We start from the raw sequence: 19,522 nt of genomic DNA, 5'->3' as shown, positions 1-19,522 counted from the left end.
AATCACAATCCTTGGTCTATAGCCTCTTCCTTCATTGATCCAGGCAAAGCCCGTCTTTGTGTTTATTTGTGTTTAATTATTTATTTCAAAGGATATAAGAAACATGAAAACCCAGTGCCAGAACTAAAATATGGGCCATGCCCACATCTACCTGTGTCTTCCTCCTTCACCCTATCCCTCTCCCCACCATAGATTTTTTTTTTAATTTTATCTCCAAGGCTTGTGAAGTCTCAGTGCTTCTGATTTCTAACCCGCTAATGTGCGCATGCTCAGAGGGCCCAAGCCTTAGTCAATGACATGTGTTCACAGCGTTATGGCTGCAGTCACCAACCTGCAGTGAAGTCAGACTGCCCACAATATATTTCACATTGTCTTAGAATTTTATCTAACCCGGGGTTTCTTAACCTTGGCACTACTAACATCTGAGGCTGCATGACTGTTTGTTGTGAGGGGCTGGCCTGTCCTTTGCAGGATGTTCAGCAGTATACCTGGCCTTTACCCACTAGCACCCCTGCCTCCAACCCCCCTAGTTGAGTTGTGACCATCAAAAATGTCCCCTGGGAGAAGAGCAAAATCACTCCTGGACAAAAATCACCAATCTAAGCAAATATTTGGCAATATCGAGTTCTGCAGACAAAGTGCCCCCCTCCCCCAATACACTCCCCTCCCTGAAAGAAATATGCACATCAGTCTGAACAACACCTGGGAGCTCGTTAGAAATGCAGAAGCTCAGGCCCACCCCAGCCCTGCAGAATCAGGATCTGCATTTTAACAAGTTCCCCAAGCGATTCATGTGCACAGCGAGGTTTACCAGTAAGAAGCCCTGATGTAGAGATTTACACAAATTGCACTTCTGTGAATAAAGTGGGCCCAGATGCAGTGCTTCTCAATGGTGGAGGTCATGACCATTTTGGGTGGGACAATCTGCCCCATCCCCATTAAATGCCCACCGTGCTCCCTGGTCCCGCAATACCCTCACCCTCCAGATGCCCGCTGGGAAGCGGAAGCATGTGGGGTGCAAACCCCTGGAGAGGAGTATTTTGCAGTCTGGACAGTGTGCCTGACTGCAGGGCTACCTCAGTCTGCAGATGGGCCCAGGAGGCAAGGAAAGACAAAGAAGTTAAAACTTCACAGTGACCCCCATCCTCAAGTGGGGTGGAGGATGGTGCCATGTGATGAGTACTGGCCAAGGAGGAGCCACCCTAGCTAATGGGAACATGTCGGGGCTGGGGGCAGCAAGGAGGGGCGCAGGGGAGACACAGGAGCCCTCTGGGAGAGACAAGAGCTTCGACCTGCAGCCCAGTCAGAGCAGCTGGGGCAGTTCCCCCTGGTCAGGGCAGCCTCAGTGGCTCAGTCAGAATAAAACCAATAGATGAAAACAGCTTTGCATCCAAGAACTGCGTCTAAAGTGAAGAACAGAATGCATCCAGGTGGGTGAGGTGCCCATTTTGTGCCCTGCCCTCTGACCTTCCCAGAGCAGGAGGAATAGGAGGCCAAATGGGATGCCCACCCTAGACTGGGAGCAGAAGGGGCTGGGTTTGCCCTCCAACCTTGCTGTTTGCCAGGTGCAGTGAGTCGGGGGCATCTCCAGCCAGGTCCCTATAACCGCCCCTACGCTCCTACCCACAGTTCCCCAGATCACCAGTATGTTCACTCTCTTGCCTCCCTGTATTAGACATGCTGTTCCTTCTGCCAGATTAGTAACTCCTAATCATTTTTCAAGGCCCCTTTTGGAAGAACTTTCTGAGACCTCCCTTCTCTCAGCCCCCAGGCTTAGGTGGGGGAAGGGCTGCCAAATTCTAGGCACATGCGGGGTTACAGCTCAGAAGCTACCATGTTATAAATTGCTTTTCTTGAACACAGGACTTGTGCTTTTTTTCATCTTTATACCCCTGGTGTATGGCACAGCACCTGACATAAAATATTCAATAAATGAATATTGAGTGAACGAATGACATCCTAGAGTGCTTGGTCTAATAGGTCATGTGCTAGCTATTCTCTATTGTTCACTTCCTTCAGTTAGTCAGGTTCTGGGAATTCCATTATGAGCAAGAACTGCCACGCCCTGCCTCGTGGCTCCACACTTCAATGAGGGATGCAGGATGAAACAGTGGAACAAGCCTTTGACTGCTGGAAGGAGCCTGCAGGTCCAATTTCTTTGCAGTCGAGGAGGAAACTACAGCCCGCGGATGGGAGGGATGAGCCTTTCTCAAACCTGTCTGTGTGGCAGGGTCTTCCCCATGACAACTCCGTAGGGACTCTGTCCGCGCACACATCTCCCAGGTGGCAGAGGTCAGCCTCCCAATACCTCAGCTCCCCTGGTGAAAGCACAGGGACCACAGCTGGCTAACCTCCCTGCCTCTTCTCACGGCATGCGCACTACCTTTCCTAACTCCTTACACGGGGCTTGGGTGGAAAATCAGAAACAGGATCAGATTCTGTCTTTTATTAGGAGATGATGTTTTCTAACTGGGCCTGTCTCTGGATTCTCTTCCCACTTTAGTTTTTTGTTGTTTGTTCTTTAATTGATTTCAGAGAGGAAGGGAGAGGGAGAAAGAGATAGAAACATCAACGATGAGAGAGAATCATTGATCAGCTGCCTCCTGTACACCCCACACTGGGGATGGAGCCTGAAACCCAGATATGTGTCCTGACCAGGAACAGAACCACAATCTCCCAGTTCATAGGTCGACACTCAACCACTGAGCCATGCCGGCTGGGCTCTCCGCTTCAGTTTGGGGACCTGTGTTGGAAGAAAGGCATAGAAACTTCCCAGAGACGGTGTGTTCCGGAGACCTCTGTGCAGAATAAAAGCTGTGTGGTTCTGTCCTGGCTCCAGAGACTGGAGTTCCCATTGCTGGTCCGATCAAGCCCAAGAGTGAGCCTGGGACTCTGAAATGTGAAGAGTTCCTCTAACACTGCAGAAAGGAATAATATTGGCTAATCCTGGGAAAGATCCAAACCTCCAGACAAGGCCAAAAAAGAACAGCCTTTAGGGTAGAGGGTAGAGGGTAGAGGTGGGAACAGAGGCCAAATAGCTTGTCACCTCACATAATTCTTCTCTGAGTCATCTCACATCTAGCCATGGTCAGCTTCTCACTGTGCAATCCAAACATCTCCATGCTTGGCTCCCACAGTCAGCCAAACTAAGTTGCTTCCAATCGTCTCACCCTCTCCCAGCCTGGGGGCCTCTGACCTCTGGCCTTTCCTTGGAAAAGCAATGCAGAGTCCAGATCTGCAGGAATACCTCCCACGGCTGGGCCCCTCAGAATGTCAGAAGCAAACTTTCCACAGTCTGCACCAGGTCCCAGGAGGCAACGTCTGAGCGAGGAAGCAATGGGAGCCCAGACATACCCACCCCCCAGATACTCCATCCTCCTGTCAGCTTTCCCACATTGGTTGGCTCGGCCAGGAGCCATCCCAATTGCTGTTCAGTTATCATGGGATCACCACCTCCTTAAACTGGGATAGACCAGCATGTAACTCATTTCCTCAGGCTTCACTGCTATGGAGCCACAGCAACAGGGTGATGAAAATTGCATTCTCTCTCTCACAGGACCTCCACAGTTAGCACACACAGTGCTTTGTGTGAATTAGAAAAAGCCCCCTCTGGATAGATAAACTTTAAAAAAAAATTTTATTTTATTGATTTGAGAGAGACAGAGAGAGAATGATCGATTTGTTGTTCCACTTATTTATGCATTCATTGGTTGATTCTTGTATGTGCCCTGATCAGGGATTGAACCAAATCCTTGGCCTATCGGAATGATACTCTAACCAACAGAGCTACCCGGCCAGGGTAACTTTCAAAGATGCCTCCTCTGAGTGAACAAAGCAGGGAAAAGTGTCCCCATTTGTGCCTCTGGTCAAGCACTCTTAGGCATGGCATCATTTGTACAATGATATATGCAGCCCTGAGTCAGCCCCCTTTTCAAAGCGTCCCCCAGGTCATCTGGGTGTTTTCCAGAGCTCTTATGCTCACCAACCAGTCCAGTTCCAAGCCGGCCTCTGCCCTCCTCTTCCTTTCCTGCTGTCTCTGAGGCCACTGGAGGATATCTCACCTCTGGTGGAGCCAGCTAGGTGGGTGCTGATATCTAGGCTCAGGTGTGGCTGCCCAGTGCTCTCAAAATGGCCAGTCTTTTTTTAAAATATATTTTATTGATTTTTTACAGAAAGGAAGGGTGAGGGGGAGAGAGTTAGAAACATTGATGAGAGAGAAACATCAATCAGCTGCCTCCTGCACACCTCCTACTGGGGATGTGCCTGCAACCAAGGTACATGCCCTTGACCGGAATCGAACCTGGGACCTTTCAGTCGGCGAGCCGATGCTCTATCCACTGAGCCAAACCGGCTAGGGCAAAATGGCCAGTCTTTGATGCTAAAGCTGAGCTGTGCCCTTGGCAACTGGGCATGAAGGTAGTGCTGCTGGAGGCCAGCCTCACACAGAACTGACTCCTTCAGCCCCTGCCACAGGCCCTCTCTACACCAGGCCAGGAGTCCTCGGGGCCAGGCCAAGGAGGGTCATGTCCAAGGTGGATCTTAGGTGGCCCTCCCCATTCCTGTTCTCCACAAGCCCGTGGACAAACCCTCCTGCTTCCACCATTCTTCTTCCTCAAAAGCAAACAAAATTACTTGCCAGGGGTCCCACTCATCGGTTTTGGGGAAATATCTAACATGTTGGAGTGAGTGGAGGCTTCCTCTACATATGATGCTGGAGAACCTGAATTCACTCCTCCCACAGAAAGTGACACCCAGAAGGTGAAGTTTACTAAACATTACAACTGGTTGAATCCCTTAACACAGTACTGGGCTTGAAGTACGGAGCTGGCAGCATTCAGATCCCACTCTGCTCTTCCTGAATGGGAAGTCTCACAGTCGCTTTACTTCTTTGAGTCTGGGTCACCTCATGTGTAAATTGAGCACAGTAGTGAATATCTGGAAACTTTCTAGATTCTCCAAGACCTTCCTGCACACAAAACTCTGGTCAAGTTAATGCCAGGGCAAAGCAGTCTAATTCTGCACTTCCTATTAGCTAAATAGCTTACTTAGCTCTACATCTAAATTTGTTTCTTAACAGCCCAGTTTCTGTTCTCAGCTTGTGGTCCATCTTGACCTTTTGGTTCTTCTGTCAAAAGTAGATAACTAGTATCTCCTCGTGGGCATGTATATTTTTTGCATGTATAAGTATAGAAATTCTGGGTCAGGCAATTTCCAATGGTTTGAGAAGACCCATGAAAAGTAAGGTAGTTCTGTAGAAAAGTAGAAGCATAGTCCAGAAAGGAGTTTTCATGAAGTTAAAGAGAAAAACCCAGCTCCTTGGATAGTAAACTAATACCCAGTCAGCAACAGCTACTGTGAGATGCAACTAGGCAGCAGCCAGTAGCCCCCAGCACTGGGCTAATGTATCTTTTCACCCTTCACCTCCCTACCTCCTGGCAACACAAGATGGTTTAAATTACTGTGCCTCTTTCTCATTGGTTCTTCTACCTCGAGACACTTCACCACTGGTAAATACAAGATGCAGATGCTGCTCTGATTGGTTGATCTGTTGCTAGGGTAAAGGCCAGAGTGGTGACGCTGCTTTCCCAGATGTGGTCTCCTTCAGGCCCTGAACACACACACACACACACACACACACACACACACACACACACACCCATTTGGTCTCTCTTGACCTTCCTCCCATCCGTGGGACAGTCCCTCCCTCCTCCTGTGGTTGCACAGTAAACAAGCAGTCCATCCAAAGGATTCCCTGGAGACCCAGAGGTTTTCATCTTAGCAGTTTAGCTTACTAACGCTGGATTTTGTATAATCCATGAAGGCACAGTTGGGGGAAATCAGCCTTTGATAATCAAGAACACACACACACACACACACACACACACACACACACACACACACAACCTCCACAAGCAAGAGATCATAGATTTTTCTGATAACTGAATCCCTCTAACAGCCACTGGTGCAGATAGGTATGGCTTTGCATGTGAAGTAAATGAATGAAAATGAGGAGCTTGCTAGTCCTTAACTGCTACCACGTGCAACTGTGCCTGAAATTCCACCATTAAGATTTATTCCTTTATGTGTATTCTTCTCCTAGGGCCTAGGCCTACTGTTAAAATACAATGAGCCTAAAATTGTTCTGAAAGATGTTTGAGAAAGTTTCGTTAGGATCAAATAAGTTTAGATATGTCAACATATTTCAGCAACCTCAGTAGTAGGTAGAATAATGGCCCCCAAAGATGTCCGTATTCTAATCCATGGAACCTGTGCATATGTCACCTTATAGGTTCAAGACCTTGAGATAGAAAGTTTATCCTAGATTAGTGGTCGGCAAACTGCGGCTCGTGAGCCACATGCGGCTCTTTGGCCCCTTGAGTGCGGCTCTTCCACTTGCGGGCGCGCACGTACAGTGCGATTGAAACTTCGTGGCCCATGCGCAGAAGTCGGTTTTCGGCTCTCAAAAGAAATTTCAATCGTTGTACTGTTGATATTTGGGTCTGTTGACTAATGAGTTTGCTGACCACTGTCCTAGATCATCTGGATGGACGCAATCTAATCACATGAGCCCTTAGAAGCAGGGGGATTTTCTTGACTGTGATCAGAGAAAGAGATGTGACAGAAGCCAGAAAAACACTATGTTGCTGACTTTGAAGATTAAGGAAGGGGGCCACAAGCCAAGGAATACTAGTGAATGCCTTTAAAAACTAGAAAAAAGAAAACAAATTCTTGCTTAGCCCAATGAGATCAGGTCAAACTTCTGTTATACCAAACTGTAAAATAACAAATTGGTGTGGCGTTAGGCTACTAAATTTATGGTAGTTTGCTCTAGCAGCAATAGAAAACTAGCACCTCCCTCTGAGATTCATGATGCACTTTGGCATATTAGGATCTCTTGGGAAACTTTCAGTAAAGATGCTCATTTAACCCAGAATTTCAGAAACTTATTTGAACACCAAACACTTATTCTCCTGTAACATATATTAGCATCTTAGAAAATGATGTGGAAAGTGCTGCATTCAAACATTAACTGTTATTAACATCTTATTATGATTTAGTTAATATGTTTTCAATGTGATAGCAAGGTGAGAGAGACTAGGACACAGGACAGGTGCAACTCTGATACGATGATTACAGAACTAGAATCCAGCTCTTCTGAATTCAAGAGTTGGAAACAACTGGGTCAAAGTAGCCTAAGAACTCTGGACACATGTGAGAACTTGGGGCAGACTTCAGGGGGTGATCATATAGCCTGGCCAGCCACCCCAGAAAAAAGTCAAGCCAAGTGCAAGCAGTCAAAAATTTCTCCCTACGTTCAAAAAATCAAAGACATTTTCGTGCTTAAAGTGTCTTTGACTTGGCCCAGAAACTGGCCTTACACGCAGAAAGCATCTGCAGAGAATTTACGAGTATACCCCTTAAACCTGCGGTGCCTGGCAGCCACCGATCCTGGAAACTACAACTCCCATTATGCACCGCGACTTGCGTGGGTTAAACCTGGGCTAAACTACAAACCCCAGAATGCCTTGAGCAAAAGGCGCGAATAAGAGCGGAGGGGCGTAGCTACGTCGTCCGTGCGGGACCGTTAAATTTGAAAGTTGGCGGCTGGTCTAGGGGTGGCTGGTTTGTTACGGAGTTAGGTGCATGCCTTTCTTACGTTGCAGAGCACCCTCTGGTCGCTTTGATACATCCAAGGGCCGATTGCAGAAGGAAGCCCAGACGGTCTGCGGCCCCGAGGAAAGGCCCACAGCGGGACAAGGACCTGAGCCGGGGATGCGGGATGGCGGCGAAGAAGGAAGAGGGTGCTTTGAGGTAGGTGCGAAAGCTGAGAGCTGGTCCTGCGAGGCCCCATGGTACCTAACAGGAGCCCGAGGCCCCGCTCGCAACGGTCAAGGAGAAGGGCGGACGGTCGGTAGAAGAGCAGGCCGGGCCGCAGCCGCCTTCCTGGTCGAGTCTGACGCCGGGGGCGAAGGTGCAGACTCCGGGTAAGCCCTGGCCACCGCATGGCCGGCTCTGAGACCCCGCCCCGTGCCGCTTCAACAGGAAGGAGGCTGGGGACCCCAGGGTTACAAAGAACTTGGAATTTGGGGTGTGTGTGTGTATGTCTGCGTTTGTATCTCAGCTCAGCCATTTACTAGCTGTTTGACCTCGGACACGTCTTAATATGGAAAATATTGATATTAATCTTACCTTGCCTGGTTCTGGGAGAATTCAAAGTATTCGTAAAGTAACTGACTCCAAATAAGTGCTCAACAACTGGTAGGTGCCCTAATGATGGCAGTAGCATAGTTAGAAATCTAAACCCTTCTCTGCGTGCTTGCTACTTTTCCATCTGTGAAATATGTATTACCTCCTCTAGGTTGGAATTCTCTGCGTTTTCATTTTGGGGTACACAATACCTAGATAAATGTCATGTCATGAGCTCTTTAGTTCATGCAACAAATACTTATTGACAACCTACTGATTTGCCAGGTGCAGCAAATAAAAGAGACAAAAACCCTTACCCTCCTGAAACTTAAGTTCTGGGGTGAGATGTGGGTAGGGATAACAGACAATAAACGAGATAAATAAAGTAAAAGTTAGATGGTGGTCACTACTTAAAAAATAAAAAAAGGTGGGGCAGAGGAGGTTGGTGCAATTTGAGACAGTTTTGAACTGGGGGCCTCACTGAGAAGGTGTCATTTGGGTCAAGACTTGAAAAGAAGCTCTGGAGCTAGCCATGCATTTATTTGGGGGAAGAGCAAAGGCTGGAGGGTGAGGGTTGGAGGAGGCGCTACACCTGGCGAGTAGCTGAAGCCTAAGGAACCAGGAGAGTCCAAGGAAATGAAGGAAAAAAGGTGAGATTGCAGGCATTGTAAGGACTTGGCTTTTACTCTGAAAGTCATTGGAGAGTTTTCAGCAGAAGAAACATGGTCTGACATGAACTTAAATTGGATCACTTTGGCTGCAGTGTTTAAAAGACTAAAGGTAGAAAAGAATGGAGGCAAGGAAATTAGTAAAGTTATTGAAATAATCCAGGCAAGAGAAGTGGCGGCTTGAGCCAAGCTGGAAACAGTAAAGATGGTGAGAATAGGTTGATGTCTAGATACATTTTGAAGGTACAGCCAACAGGACTTGCGGAGTGACTGGGGAGGTGTGCGAAGAGTGTCAAGGTTGGTACCAAGACTTTTGAGCAACTGGAAAAATGAAATTGAGATGAGGGAAGACTGTGGGAGGAGGAGGAGGAAGCAAGGGAGTAGTCTCAACTCAGTTTAGGGCATTTAACTGAGATAATTTAATTGCTAGTTTAAGAGCAAGAGAAGAAATTCAGATGAACTCAAGTATTTATTTATTGCTTACTAATGTCCGATCCTGTATTAGACTATGGGGGATACAAAAATAAATGGCATGGCTGTTACAGGATTCACACAATATTAAAATGATGTGAGTAGTTACAACCTAAATGAATTTATTTTTTTCTTCTTTTTTTTTTGTTAATCCTCACCCAAGGATATTTTTCCATTGATTTTTAGAGAGTGGAAGGGAGGGGGGGAGAAAGAGAGAGAGAAAAAAACAACAACACATGAATGTGAGACACATGGATTGGTTGCTTCCCGCTTGGTCCCGAAACTGAGGTACTTGCCCTTGACTGGAATCGAACCCATGACTCTTTAGTCTGTGGGCCAGTGCTCAATCCACTGAGCCAAACCGGCTAGGGCTTAACTTCTTTTCTTTCTTTGTTAAAAATATACTTTCTTACTGATTTTAGATAGGAAGGGAGAGGGGGAGAGATAGAAACATCAATGATAAGAGAGAATCATTGATTGGCTGCCTCCTGCACACCCCTACTGGGGATTTAGCCTGCAACCAGGGAATGTGCCCTTGACCAGAATCCAACCTGGGACCCTTCAGTCCGAAGTCTGACTTATTTTCTTGAAGAGAGTTTTGCTCTCTCATCTAGACTGAGGTCACAGATAACTTTCATTCAATTTTGAAGATTAGTGCCTAATCTGTCTCTCTGTTTTAAACCCAGAAATAATGCCTGTTATTCAGATGTAGGCTTTTATCTGACCATGACAGAGTTCTGAAGTTCAGAGTCCATACCCAATATGGTGATTGCCCCTGCCCATAGGCTTGATAGAATGGGGGCAGGGAGGCAGATGTGATCAGTAAAATGTATTTTTGTCTGCTTCTGCTCTGGGCTAGCTATATATGTAAACTTTAGTTTTAAGTCATCAGCTAAAACGTGGGTAGCATTCTCATGAACACTTTGCTAATTTTAAATTAAACTAGATGATGCATTCCATGGTAGGCATAGAACTACTTTTTGTCCACTTTGCCAAATTTATAATAATTGTTTCCCTTCTTTCCTTCCTGCCTTAAATTTTATTCTTATAATACTATCCACAATACCCTACTACATTCTCTCTTCCGTTAGGCAAATACTATAGTCATAAACTTGGAAATCAGGTCACAGACTCAGAAGCTTAGAAGTGTAATAACATTACTAATGTGCATGCCCACAATACTCAACCTAATCATGAATAATCATTTATCTGAGAACATTTACAATAATCTCGTGATATATTTCAATATTGATATGAAACTTATTTTCTCTTCACAGTGAAGCCATGTCTCTGGAGGGAGATGAATGGGAGCTGAGTAAAGAAAATGTACAGCCCTTGAGACAGGGTCGGAGCATATCAACACTTCAGGGTGTATTGGCACAACAAGAATCTGCCCGGAACACTACTCTACAGCAGCAGAAACGGTGTGTAGAACAGTTGGAGCTCAACCTGTCATTGTTCATACCCAGCTCTGGTAGATAATTGTGTGGATCCATGCACAATGGCCTTAGGAGTACTCTTCAAAAATTGGTACTATGAGAATCTTTTCTCACATGTTTTCTCATCATGACAGCTATCTGAAGAGCTCAAGTATGATTAAAAACAAGAGTTTTAGGATTTCATTTCATTGTGAAGCAGCCAAACTCTTGTATCGGTAGAAATGCATCTTAATACAGGGGGCAATGAGAGGCAAAGTAAAGCAAGTATCATATTACTACATTTTCCAAAAGTATTCTGTCATTCTGAATCCCAAACAGAATTAACTCTTTTATTTGATAGTAATCAATTAGAGAAATTTCTTCCTTAAATTCTGAGTACTGAATGAGATTGAATCCGCTATCTTTTATGTGTATTCAATTATTAACTTTTTAGGAAAGTATTTTTTATAATGCGCCAAAATGAATAGTGATCTCCAAAAAAAATGTAAACCTCAGAGAAACTTAATTTATACTAGAAAGTGTCTCAATAATGATTTAACGAATTCTGGATAAACAAAAACTGGGGGGAAAAAACTACATTATTCAAACAGACCTAAGGAACTTGCTTTTCTTTGACTAATACATGTTTTGATAAATACGCTTTTTTCAAAAAAGTAAAGTATTGGTTTCTATCCTGGGTCTTTGACAAAATTCTTCCATCATAAATAAATTATAATTTTGGGTTATGTGATGAATATTCTTGTTCATCTCATTAGATCTTTAAAAGCATTGGATTTTATGATTTTGCTTCAGAGCTGGTAGTATTCTGTTCTTCCTGGCTTCTGTGACATTTTACTAGTTTTTTTTTCTCTTCTTCCAACTGCACCTTTTTCTTGTTGACTTCCTACTGCATTTACCTAAGTTCTTCCATGTTCAGATTTTCCAGGATTATTTAACTACTGTATATATCTTTTACTTGCTTTCCAAATACCTTTTTATCTACCTGTAATATATAGTTAGATAAATGTTTCACCAATTATTAAATACTGAATCTCTTTTCTCATAAATAACCTTTCTTTTTCTACTCCATTTTGGTTAGTGATACCAAAAGTCACCTGAATGTTCTTATTTACTGCTCTCTTACCCTAATTTTATTTAGTTGGTTCCTAAGGACTAGCAATTTTTTTAAAGTATAATTTAATTCAGTGAAATGCTCAGATTTTTATGTATACTATTTAATCAGTTTTGACATGCATTTTAAGACAGAACATTTTCGTTACCTCTCTCATGCCCCTTTCCAATCAAAGCAATCAGTGATTAGATTTCTGTCAACACAGGTTACTTTTGCTTATTCTAGAATTTTATATAAGTGGAATCATACGGTTCTCTTACTCAGCATGGTTTTTTTCATGTTGCATGTATAAATAGATTGCTCCTTTTTATTACTGAGTAGTATTCCATTTGTTTATTCATCAATTGGTGGACATTTAGATTCTTTCTGATTTTGTTTGTTTTATGAGTAAAGCTACTATGGACATTCTTATACAAGGCTTTTTGTGGGCATAGATTTTCACTTCTCTTGGAAAGGAATTGCAGGTCATAGAATATGTTTAACTTTTTAAGAAACTGCCAGTTTTCCAAAGAGGTTGTGATATTTTAAACTTCTACCACCAATGTACGAAAGCCTATTTGCTCCAAATCCACTCCAGTATTTGATGGTGTCAATCTTGTGTGTTTTAGCCATTCTGGTGGATGTGTAATAGTATCTCATTATGGTTTTACTTCCCATTTTACTATCATGGTGACTAATGGTAGTGAGCACTTTTTTGTTATTGTTAATCCTAACCTGAGGATATTTTTCCATTGATTTTTAGAGAGAGTGGAAGGGAGGGTTAGAGACAGAGAGAAACATTGATGTGAAAGAGACACACATCAATTGGTTGCCTCCCACACATGCCCAAGATTGAGCCTGGAACCAAAGTATGTGCCTTGGAATAGAAACCTGGACCCCTCAGTCAGAGGGCCGACACTCGATTTTCTAAGCCAAACTGGCTAGGGCTTATTGGCCTTTTCTATAACTTCTTGTGTGGTGTATTAGTTAGAGTTTTGCTCAGTTTTAAAATTAGATTGCAGGAGTTCTTTATATAAACTGTATAAAAGTCCTTTAGCAAATATGTGTTGCAAATATTTTCTCCCAGTCCATGGCTGTCTGTTTTCTTGGTGGTATTTTTTGATAAGCAAGAAGTTTTTAATTTTCATGAAAAGTAATTCATTAGTGTTTTTCTTTTATGATAAGTGTTTTTTGTGTCATCTCTAGGAGATTGTTGCTACTCCAAAGTTGCAGTGATATTCTATGTTTTCTTCTAGTAGCTTTATTGTTTTAGCTTTTATGTTTAGGTCTATGATTCATCTTAAATTTATCCTTGTGTATAGTGTAAGGTTGGGGTAAAAGTTCTCCCTCCCTTCCCCCTCTTGCCTGCCCCAATATGGATATCTGCCTCCATTTGTTGAAGAGAGTTTTTTTATTTTTTATTTTCCCTATTGAATTGCTTAGGGACCCTTGTCAAAAATCATTTGCTTGTATATGTGTGTATTATTTCTGGACTCTCTATTCTGTTTCATTGTTCTAATTGTCTATTCTTTGACCAATTATACATTGTCTGGATTAGCTCTATATGTGGCAAGTTTTAAAGTCAGGTAGAGTGTGTTCTTCAAGTCTTATTGTTCTTTTTCAAAATAATTTTAACTATTTTTGATCCTTTTGTCTTTCCAAATTTTAAATATCATCTTTTCAATTTCTATGAAAAACAGACCTGGGAGTTTGATTGGATTGCACTGAATCTATAGATAAACTAGAGGCCCGGTGCACAAATTCATGCACAGGTGGGGTCCGGCCAGCCTGCCCTGATTGGGGGTGGGCCTGGCCAGGGGGAGGGGCTGAGGGCGGTGGGCTGGCTGGCCCCGACCCTGGTTGAACTCCCAGTCAAACTTCTGGTCGAGGGACAATTTGCATATTAGCCTTTTATTATATAGGATTTGGAGGATGGCTGATTTTTACTAGTAGTGTCTTTTTATTTTTTCACCATTTCTGCAGATAATCCCCTCATCTCGTACTTAAATTGCCATTTTAGCTTTATAATTGTGGCTGCTTTCCTGATGGTCTTAGTCTTAAAATATTACTTGGTTAATCTTTTTGAAATCTTGTCATATTCAACATACTCTCCAATTAAAGAACCAACAAGTGGCTCATGCCCTTCTTACCTCTCCAGATAGCTCCATTTGTTCCCAATATTGATGTTATGTTATAGCTCAATTTCCTCTGGTTAAACTTTCCCACCTTCACAACTTAATTTAATATTGATTTCTCTCCTGGAAAACTCCCTTTTTCTTTCAAATGTTATGGTTTCTTCACCTTTTTTTTTTTTTAAATAAATCTTTATTGTTCAGATTATTACAATTGTTCCTCTTTTTTCCCCCCATAGCTCCCCTCCACCCGGTTCCCACCCCACCTTCTGCCCTTACCTCCCACCCCTGTCCTCATCCACAGGTGTACGATTATTGTCCAGTCTCCTCCTGCACCCCCCACACTCCTTTCCCCCTGAGAATAGTCAGTCCACTCCCTTTCTATGCCCCTGATTCTATTATATTCACCAGTTTATTCTGTTCATCAGATTTTTTATTCACTTTATTTTTAGGTTCACTTGTTGATAGATATGTATTTGTTCATAATTTTTTAAAAATATATTTTATTGATTTTTTTACAGAGAGGAATGGAGAGGGATAGAGAGTTAGAAACATTGATGAGAGAGAAATATCGATCAGCTGCCTCCTGCACACCTCCTACTGGGGATGTGCCTGCAACCAAGGTACATGCCCCTGACTGGAATCAAACCTGGGACCTTTCAGTCCACAGGCTGACGCTCGATCCACTGAGCCAAACCGGTTAGGGCATGTTGTTCATAATTTTTATTTTTACCTTTATCTTCTTCTTCCTCTTCTTAAAGAATACCTTTCAGCATTTCATATAATACTGATTTGGTGGTGATGAACTCCTTTAGCTTTTTCTTATCTGTGAAGCTCTTTATCTGACCTTCAATTCTGAATGATAGCAGTAATCTTGGTTGTAGGTTCTTGCTATTCATCACTTTGAATATTTCTTGCCACTCCCTTTTGGCCTGCATAGTTTCTGTTGAGAAATCAGCTGACAATCGTATGGGTGCTCCCTTGTAGGTAACTAACTTTTTCTCTTGCTGCTTTTAATATTCTCTCTTTGTCTTTTGCTCTTGGCATTTTAATTATGATGTGTCTTGGTGTGGTCCTCTTTGGATTCCTTTTGTTTGGGGTTCTCTGCGCTTCCTGGACTTGTAAGTCTATTTCTTTCACCAGGTTGGGGAAGTTTTCGGTCATTATTTCTTCAAATAGGTTTTCAGTATCTTGCTCTCTCTCTTTTTCTGGCACCCCCATAATTTTGATGTTGGTATGCTTAAAGTTGTCCCAGAGGCTCCTTACACTATCTTCATATTTTTGGATTCTTTTTTCTTTTTGCTTTTCCAGTTGGGTGTTTTTTGCTTCTTTGTATTTCAAATCTTTGACTTGATTCTTGCAATCCTCTAGTCTGCTGTTGGATCTCTGTATATTATTTTTAATTTCAGTCAGTGTATGCTTAATTTTAGTTGGTCCTTTTTCATATCCTCGAGAGTCTCGCTAAATTTATCAGCCTTTTCTAGAAAATTCTTGAAAAACCTTATAACCGTGGTTTTGAACTCTATATCCAGTCGTTTGCTTTCCTCCATTTCTTTCATTTGTGACCTGTTTCTTTGTCTCCGCATTTCGGCTGCTTCCCTGAGTTGATAGAGTGGCTTTGTGTGATAGGTGTCCTATAGGGTCCAGTGGCTCAGCCTCCCCAGTCACCTGAGGTGGACACTCTTGGTGCACCCCTTTGTGGGCTGTGTGCACAGTCTTGTTGTAGTTAAGCCTTGATTGTTGTTGGTATCACTGGGAGGAATTGACCTCCAGGCCAGTTGTCTGTGAGGATCAGCTGTGTCTATGCTGGGAGAACTTCTGTGCTGGAGACACCCTTATGAGACAAGACTTGCAAAAGCCTCTGTGCTCAGCTTGAATGGGGTGGAGTCTCAGGATGGAGCAAACAGCGATGGCTTCCCGTCATCCCTGCCCTAAGAGGCCCCTGGGTCTCAGTGTCCCGCGGTAATCGCTACAAGCACCTCTGAGAGAAAGCCACCCTCGAGTTTTGCCCGCCGCCAGACAGTCCAGTTTCTCCCTGAATGAGTCTGGGTCCCCAGAGTCTCGCCCGGAATTGGAGTTCAGAGTGGTCAGGAGCTTTTGTCTCCCTCCTGATTGAGAAAGCCAGCCGCGTACTCATTTGCCAGCTCTCTCCGCGCATGCGCGCCTCCGTACCTCTGGACTTCACTTCCGCAGCTCCTCTGAGTCTCAGTGTGCTTTTTTCTTTCCTTCTAGTTGCAGAATTTCCACTCAGCCAGCCTTCCTGTGGTTCTGGATGATGTCCATTTTGTCTTTTAGTTGTAGTTTTGAAATTGTTGTGCGAGGCAGCAGTTTAGGTGTTTATCTATGCTGCCATCTTGGTTTTGCGGCATCTTCTTCACCTTCTGAACCTGCTGATTTGACTTCTTAAAGCCTTAATGATCCATTGTTGGCAATTGTAATATACTGTAATGTTTTGTATTTTTTGTTAATTTTTCATTTTAAACTTTGTCTTATTAGAGTATAAATTTCTTTGTATCAGGGACTATTTTATTATTATTTATATCAAACATAACCTCTTATACAGTTTTTGTTGATTTATCTACATTGTGGTTTATTACCCAATATTTTCCCCTCTACTCTAACTAGTCAGTCTTAACTCTTAGTCCTTGGCCTTTCCCAGGTCTTTACAAAGTCATATTTTATACTTTCTTTAAGGCACTTCCCAAATTACATAATATTACTCTTCTTTGACTAATGTTGCCCATGGAATTTTTCTTTAACTCTAAGATTCTTGTGTGTATGTGTGTATGTGTGTGTGTGTGTGTGTGTTTGTGTCTGTATCTATTTAGTTTGTTCCATACTATTATCCTATATGATAAAAGCCTAATATGCTAAGGGTCCAGTTGTCTGGTCATCGGTTTACCAATCAAAGTGTAATATGTTAATGATATGCTAAGGCCGCTCAACCGCTCGCTATGACATGCCTGACCACTAGGGGGCAGACACTCCAACTGGTAGGTTAGCTTGCTGCTGGGGTCTGGCCTATCAGGACTGAGTGAGTCGGGCTGGACACGCCCTGGAGCCCTCCCTCATCCCTCCTTGGCCCCCGTGCACCGGTGGGATTCCTAGGCCTGGCCTGTACCCTCTCGCAATCTGGGCTGAGGGACTTCCCCCCCCCCCCCATTCCAGTGCACAAATTTCATGCACCAGGCCTCTAGTATACATACAAAATAATAGCTTTCATTTATTAAGTTATGTCTAAACATTTTACATTTAAGACTAATCAACCTAATAAGATAAGTACTAGTACTATTATTATTCCACTAGGGGCCCGGTGCACATTATTCATGCACTGGGGAGGGGTCCCTCAGCCCATCCTGCCCCCTCTCACAGACTGGGAGCCCTCAGGGGATGTCCTACTGACGGCTTAGGCCCGCTCCCCGTTGGGAGCGGGCCTAAGCGGCAGTCTGGCCTCCCTTTGCGGGAGGCGATCAGGCTGATCAGGGGAAGGCGCCAGCCCCATCACCCCGCTGCTGTAGCCACTGCCAGTCACCGCAGCCGCCAAGGTATTTTCATCAACACGGACTCCAGTCCCATCACCATGAAAAAATGACAACTTTCTTTAGGCATTTTCAGGATGTGTCTTTCATAGGATATGACATTTCTTTCTCTTTTTTTTATCCTCACCTGAGGATATGTTTCCATTGATTTTTTTTCCCCTTCCCTCCGATCACAGGCTCGGCCCCTCAGATCACAGGCTCGGCCCCTGCCCCTCCGATCGCAGGCTCAGCCAGAGGCTTTAAACTTGAGCAGGGGGCCCTGCCCCTCTGATTGCCGGCTCGGCCCCTGCCCCTCCAGTTGCAGGCTCAGCCAGGGGCTTTAGGCTTGAGCAGGGGGCCCCGCCCCTCTGATCACTGGCTCGGCCCCTCCCCCTCTGATCGCCGGCTCTGCCCCTGCCCCTCAGATCGCAGGCTCAGCCCTTGCCCAAGCCTAAAGCCCCCAAGGCTTTAGCCTTGGGCAAGGCCCCCCACCCCCCGCCCCTCCGATCGCCGGCTTGGGCAGGGGGCCCCCGCCCCTCCGATGGCCGGCTCTGAGTGACCTGGGTGCCGAGGATGTTCCCGGGACCCAGGTACGTATGCAAATTAGCCGCCATATTTGTTGGGTTGATTTGCATACTCACTCTGATTGGCTGTGGGCATAGCGGAAGTATGGTCAATTTACATGTTTGTCTATTATTAGGTAAGATTTTACAGATGAGGAAACTGAAAACAGATTTTAAATAGCTTGTCCAATGTCACTCAGTTAGTGTTACTGGAACTGCATTTGAACCTAGGGAGTCTTATTCCAGGACTTTAAATTGCTGTGTAATACTGCTTTCCTATATGTTTCTTGGAATTTGTTTCTCTAATTTCTACATGTTTTGTTATGTTACCAGGCAGAATCCTAATTATCTCTATTCTTATTCTTTCTGTTTAACAAACCCTCAAACTCCAGTGTAGTTATCTAGATTCACATTAGACATTGAATGACTAAAAATGGAGGTGATACATATTTATTTGGCAACTTTAACTATTGCTAATGTTAACATTGTTTTGTTTAAATTTTAGGGAATTTGAATCTGAAATTCGATTTTACACTGGAAATGACCCTCTGGATGTTTGGGATAGGTGAGTATTTTTTTATTCGAACTTAACAGATGAATCCTTATGGCCATGCTTCTCAAATTGGGGTTTATAGAACAGTGTGCCAGAATATAAAATGGTGTCTTGTGGACAGAGAGACAGAATAATCATAGTGTCTCTTCCTGAGTTATTCAAGACTAAAGAAATTTCAATTTTGTAGCTGTGAACTACACCCTTTTATCCCTATCCCCATTATTTCCAATTGGCACTTATTAGAGATACTTGGAAAAGTCTGAGGGATACAAGCTTAGGACATGTCATTGAGGACCTCTAAATAAGCATACTTTCAATATATTAGGTATTTCTGCTTTAAAAAATCCAGAATGGGTCTTGAAGCAAAAACAAAAGTTTATTGTACTTTTAAAATGTTCTTTTCCTTTTCTTCCTGTTCAGGTATATTAACTGGACGGAGCAGAACTATCCTCAGGGTGGGAAGGAGAGTAATATGGCAACATTATTGGAAAGAGCTGTAGAAGCACTACAAGGAGAAAAAAGATATTATAATGATCCTCGGTTTCTCAGTCTCTGGCTTAAATTGGTAAGTTTCAAATACCATCTGAATTTAAAATATTAAACCAAAAGATTTTCTCTAGAAATACCCGGTACACCAAAAAATGGCAAAACCTGAGCCTTTTAGTAGATACTAAACATTTAATAAATTTTCAATATTTGGTAAATTGGTTTTACTTTAAAGATAGATTTTAATATAATGTTTTATACCTCTTTACGAGTGATCACAAGGCTGGTATACCTTTCCATGGGAGTGTGTTGTTTGTTTGTTTGTTTTAAATATAATTGGGTCATGCAGTTGTATTGGAGGAGAATGTGTAGGATCTAATACATGATATTAGTAAAATTGGAAAAAGCTTTTGTA

The 19,522-nt window shown here is 43.5% G+C and overlaps 1 protein-coding gene across 1 annotated transcript in view; it reads left to right on the top strand.

Moving 5' to 3' along the window:
* The first annotated feature begins 10,610 nt into the window (after positions 1 to 10,610).
* BUB1B (BUB1 mitotic checkpoint serine/threonine kinase B) overlaps positions 10,611 to 19,522 on the top strand; it is a 72,978-nt gene continuing 64,066 nt past the window's right edge. The window contains exons 1-3 of the mRNA XM_008142993.3: positions 10,611 to 10,750; positions 18,574 to 18,633; positions 19,042 to 19,186. Of these exons, the coding sequence (XP_008141215.2) occupies positions 10,611 to 10,750; positions 18,574 to 18,633; positions 19,042 to 19,186 (345 nt within the window). The remainder of the gene's footprint in view (positions 10,751 to 18,573; positions 18,634 to 19,041; positions 19,187 to 19,522) is intronic.

The sequence above is a fragment of the Eptesicus fuscus genome, chromosome 5, assembly GCF_027574615.1.
Source record: "Eptesicus fuscus isolate TK198812 chromosome 5, DD_ASM_mEF_20220401, whole genome shotgun sequence".
NCBI classification, from domain to species: domain Eukaryota; kingdom Metazoa; phylum Chordata; class Mammalia; order Chiroptera; family Vespertilionidae; genus Eptesicus; species Eptesicus fuscus.
The sequence above is the reverse complement of the archived record's forward strand: the minus strand, read 5'-3'. Positions and strand labels throughout refer to the sequence as shown.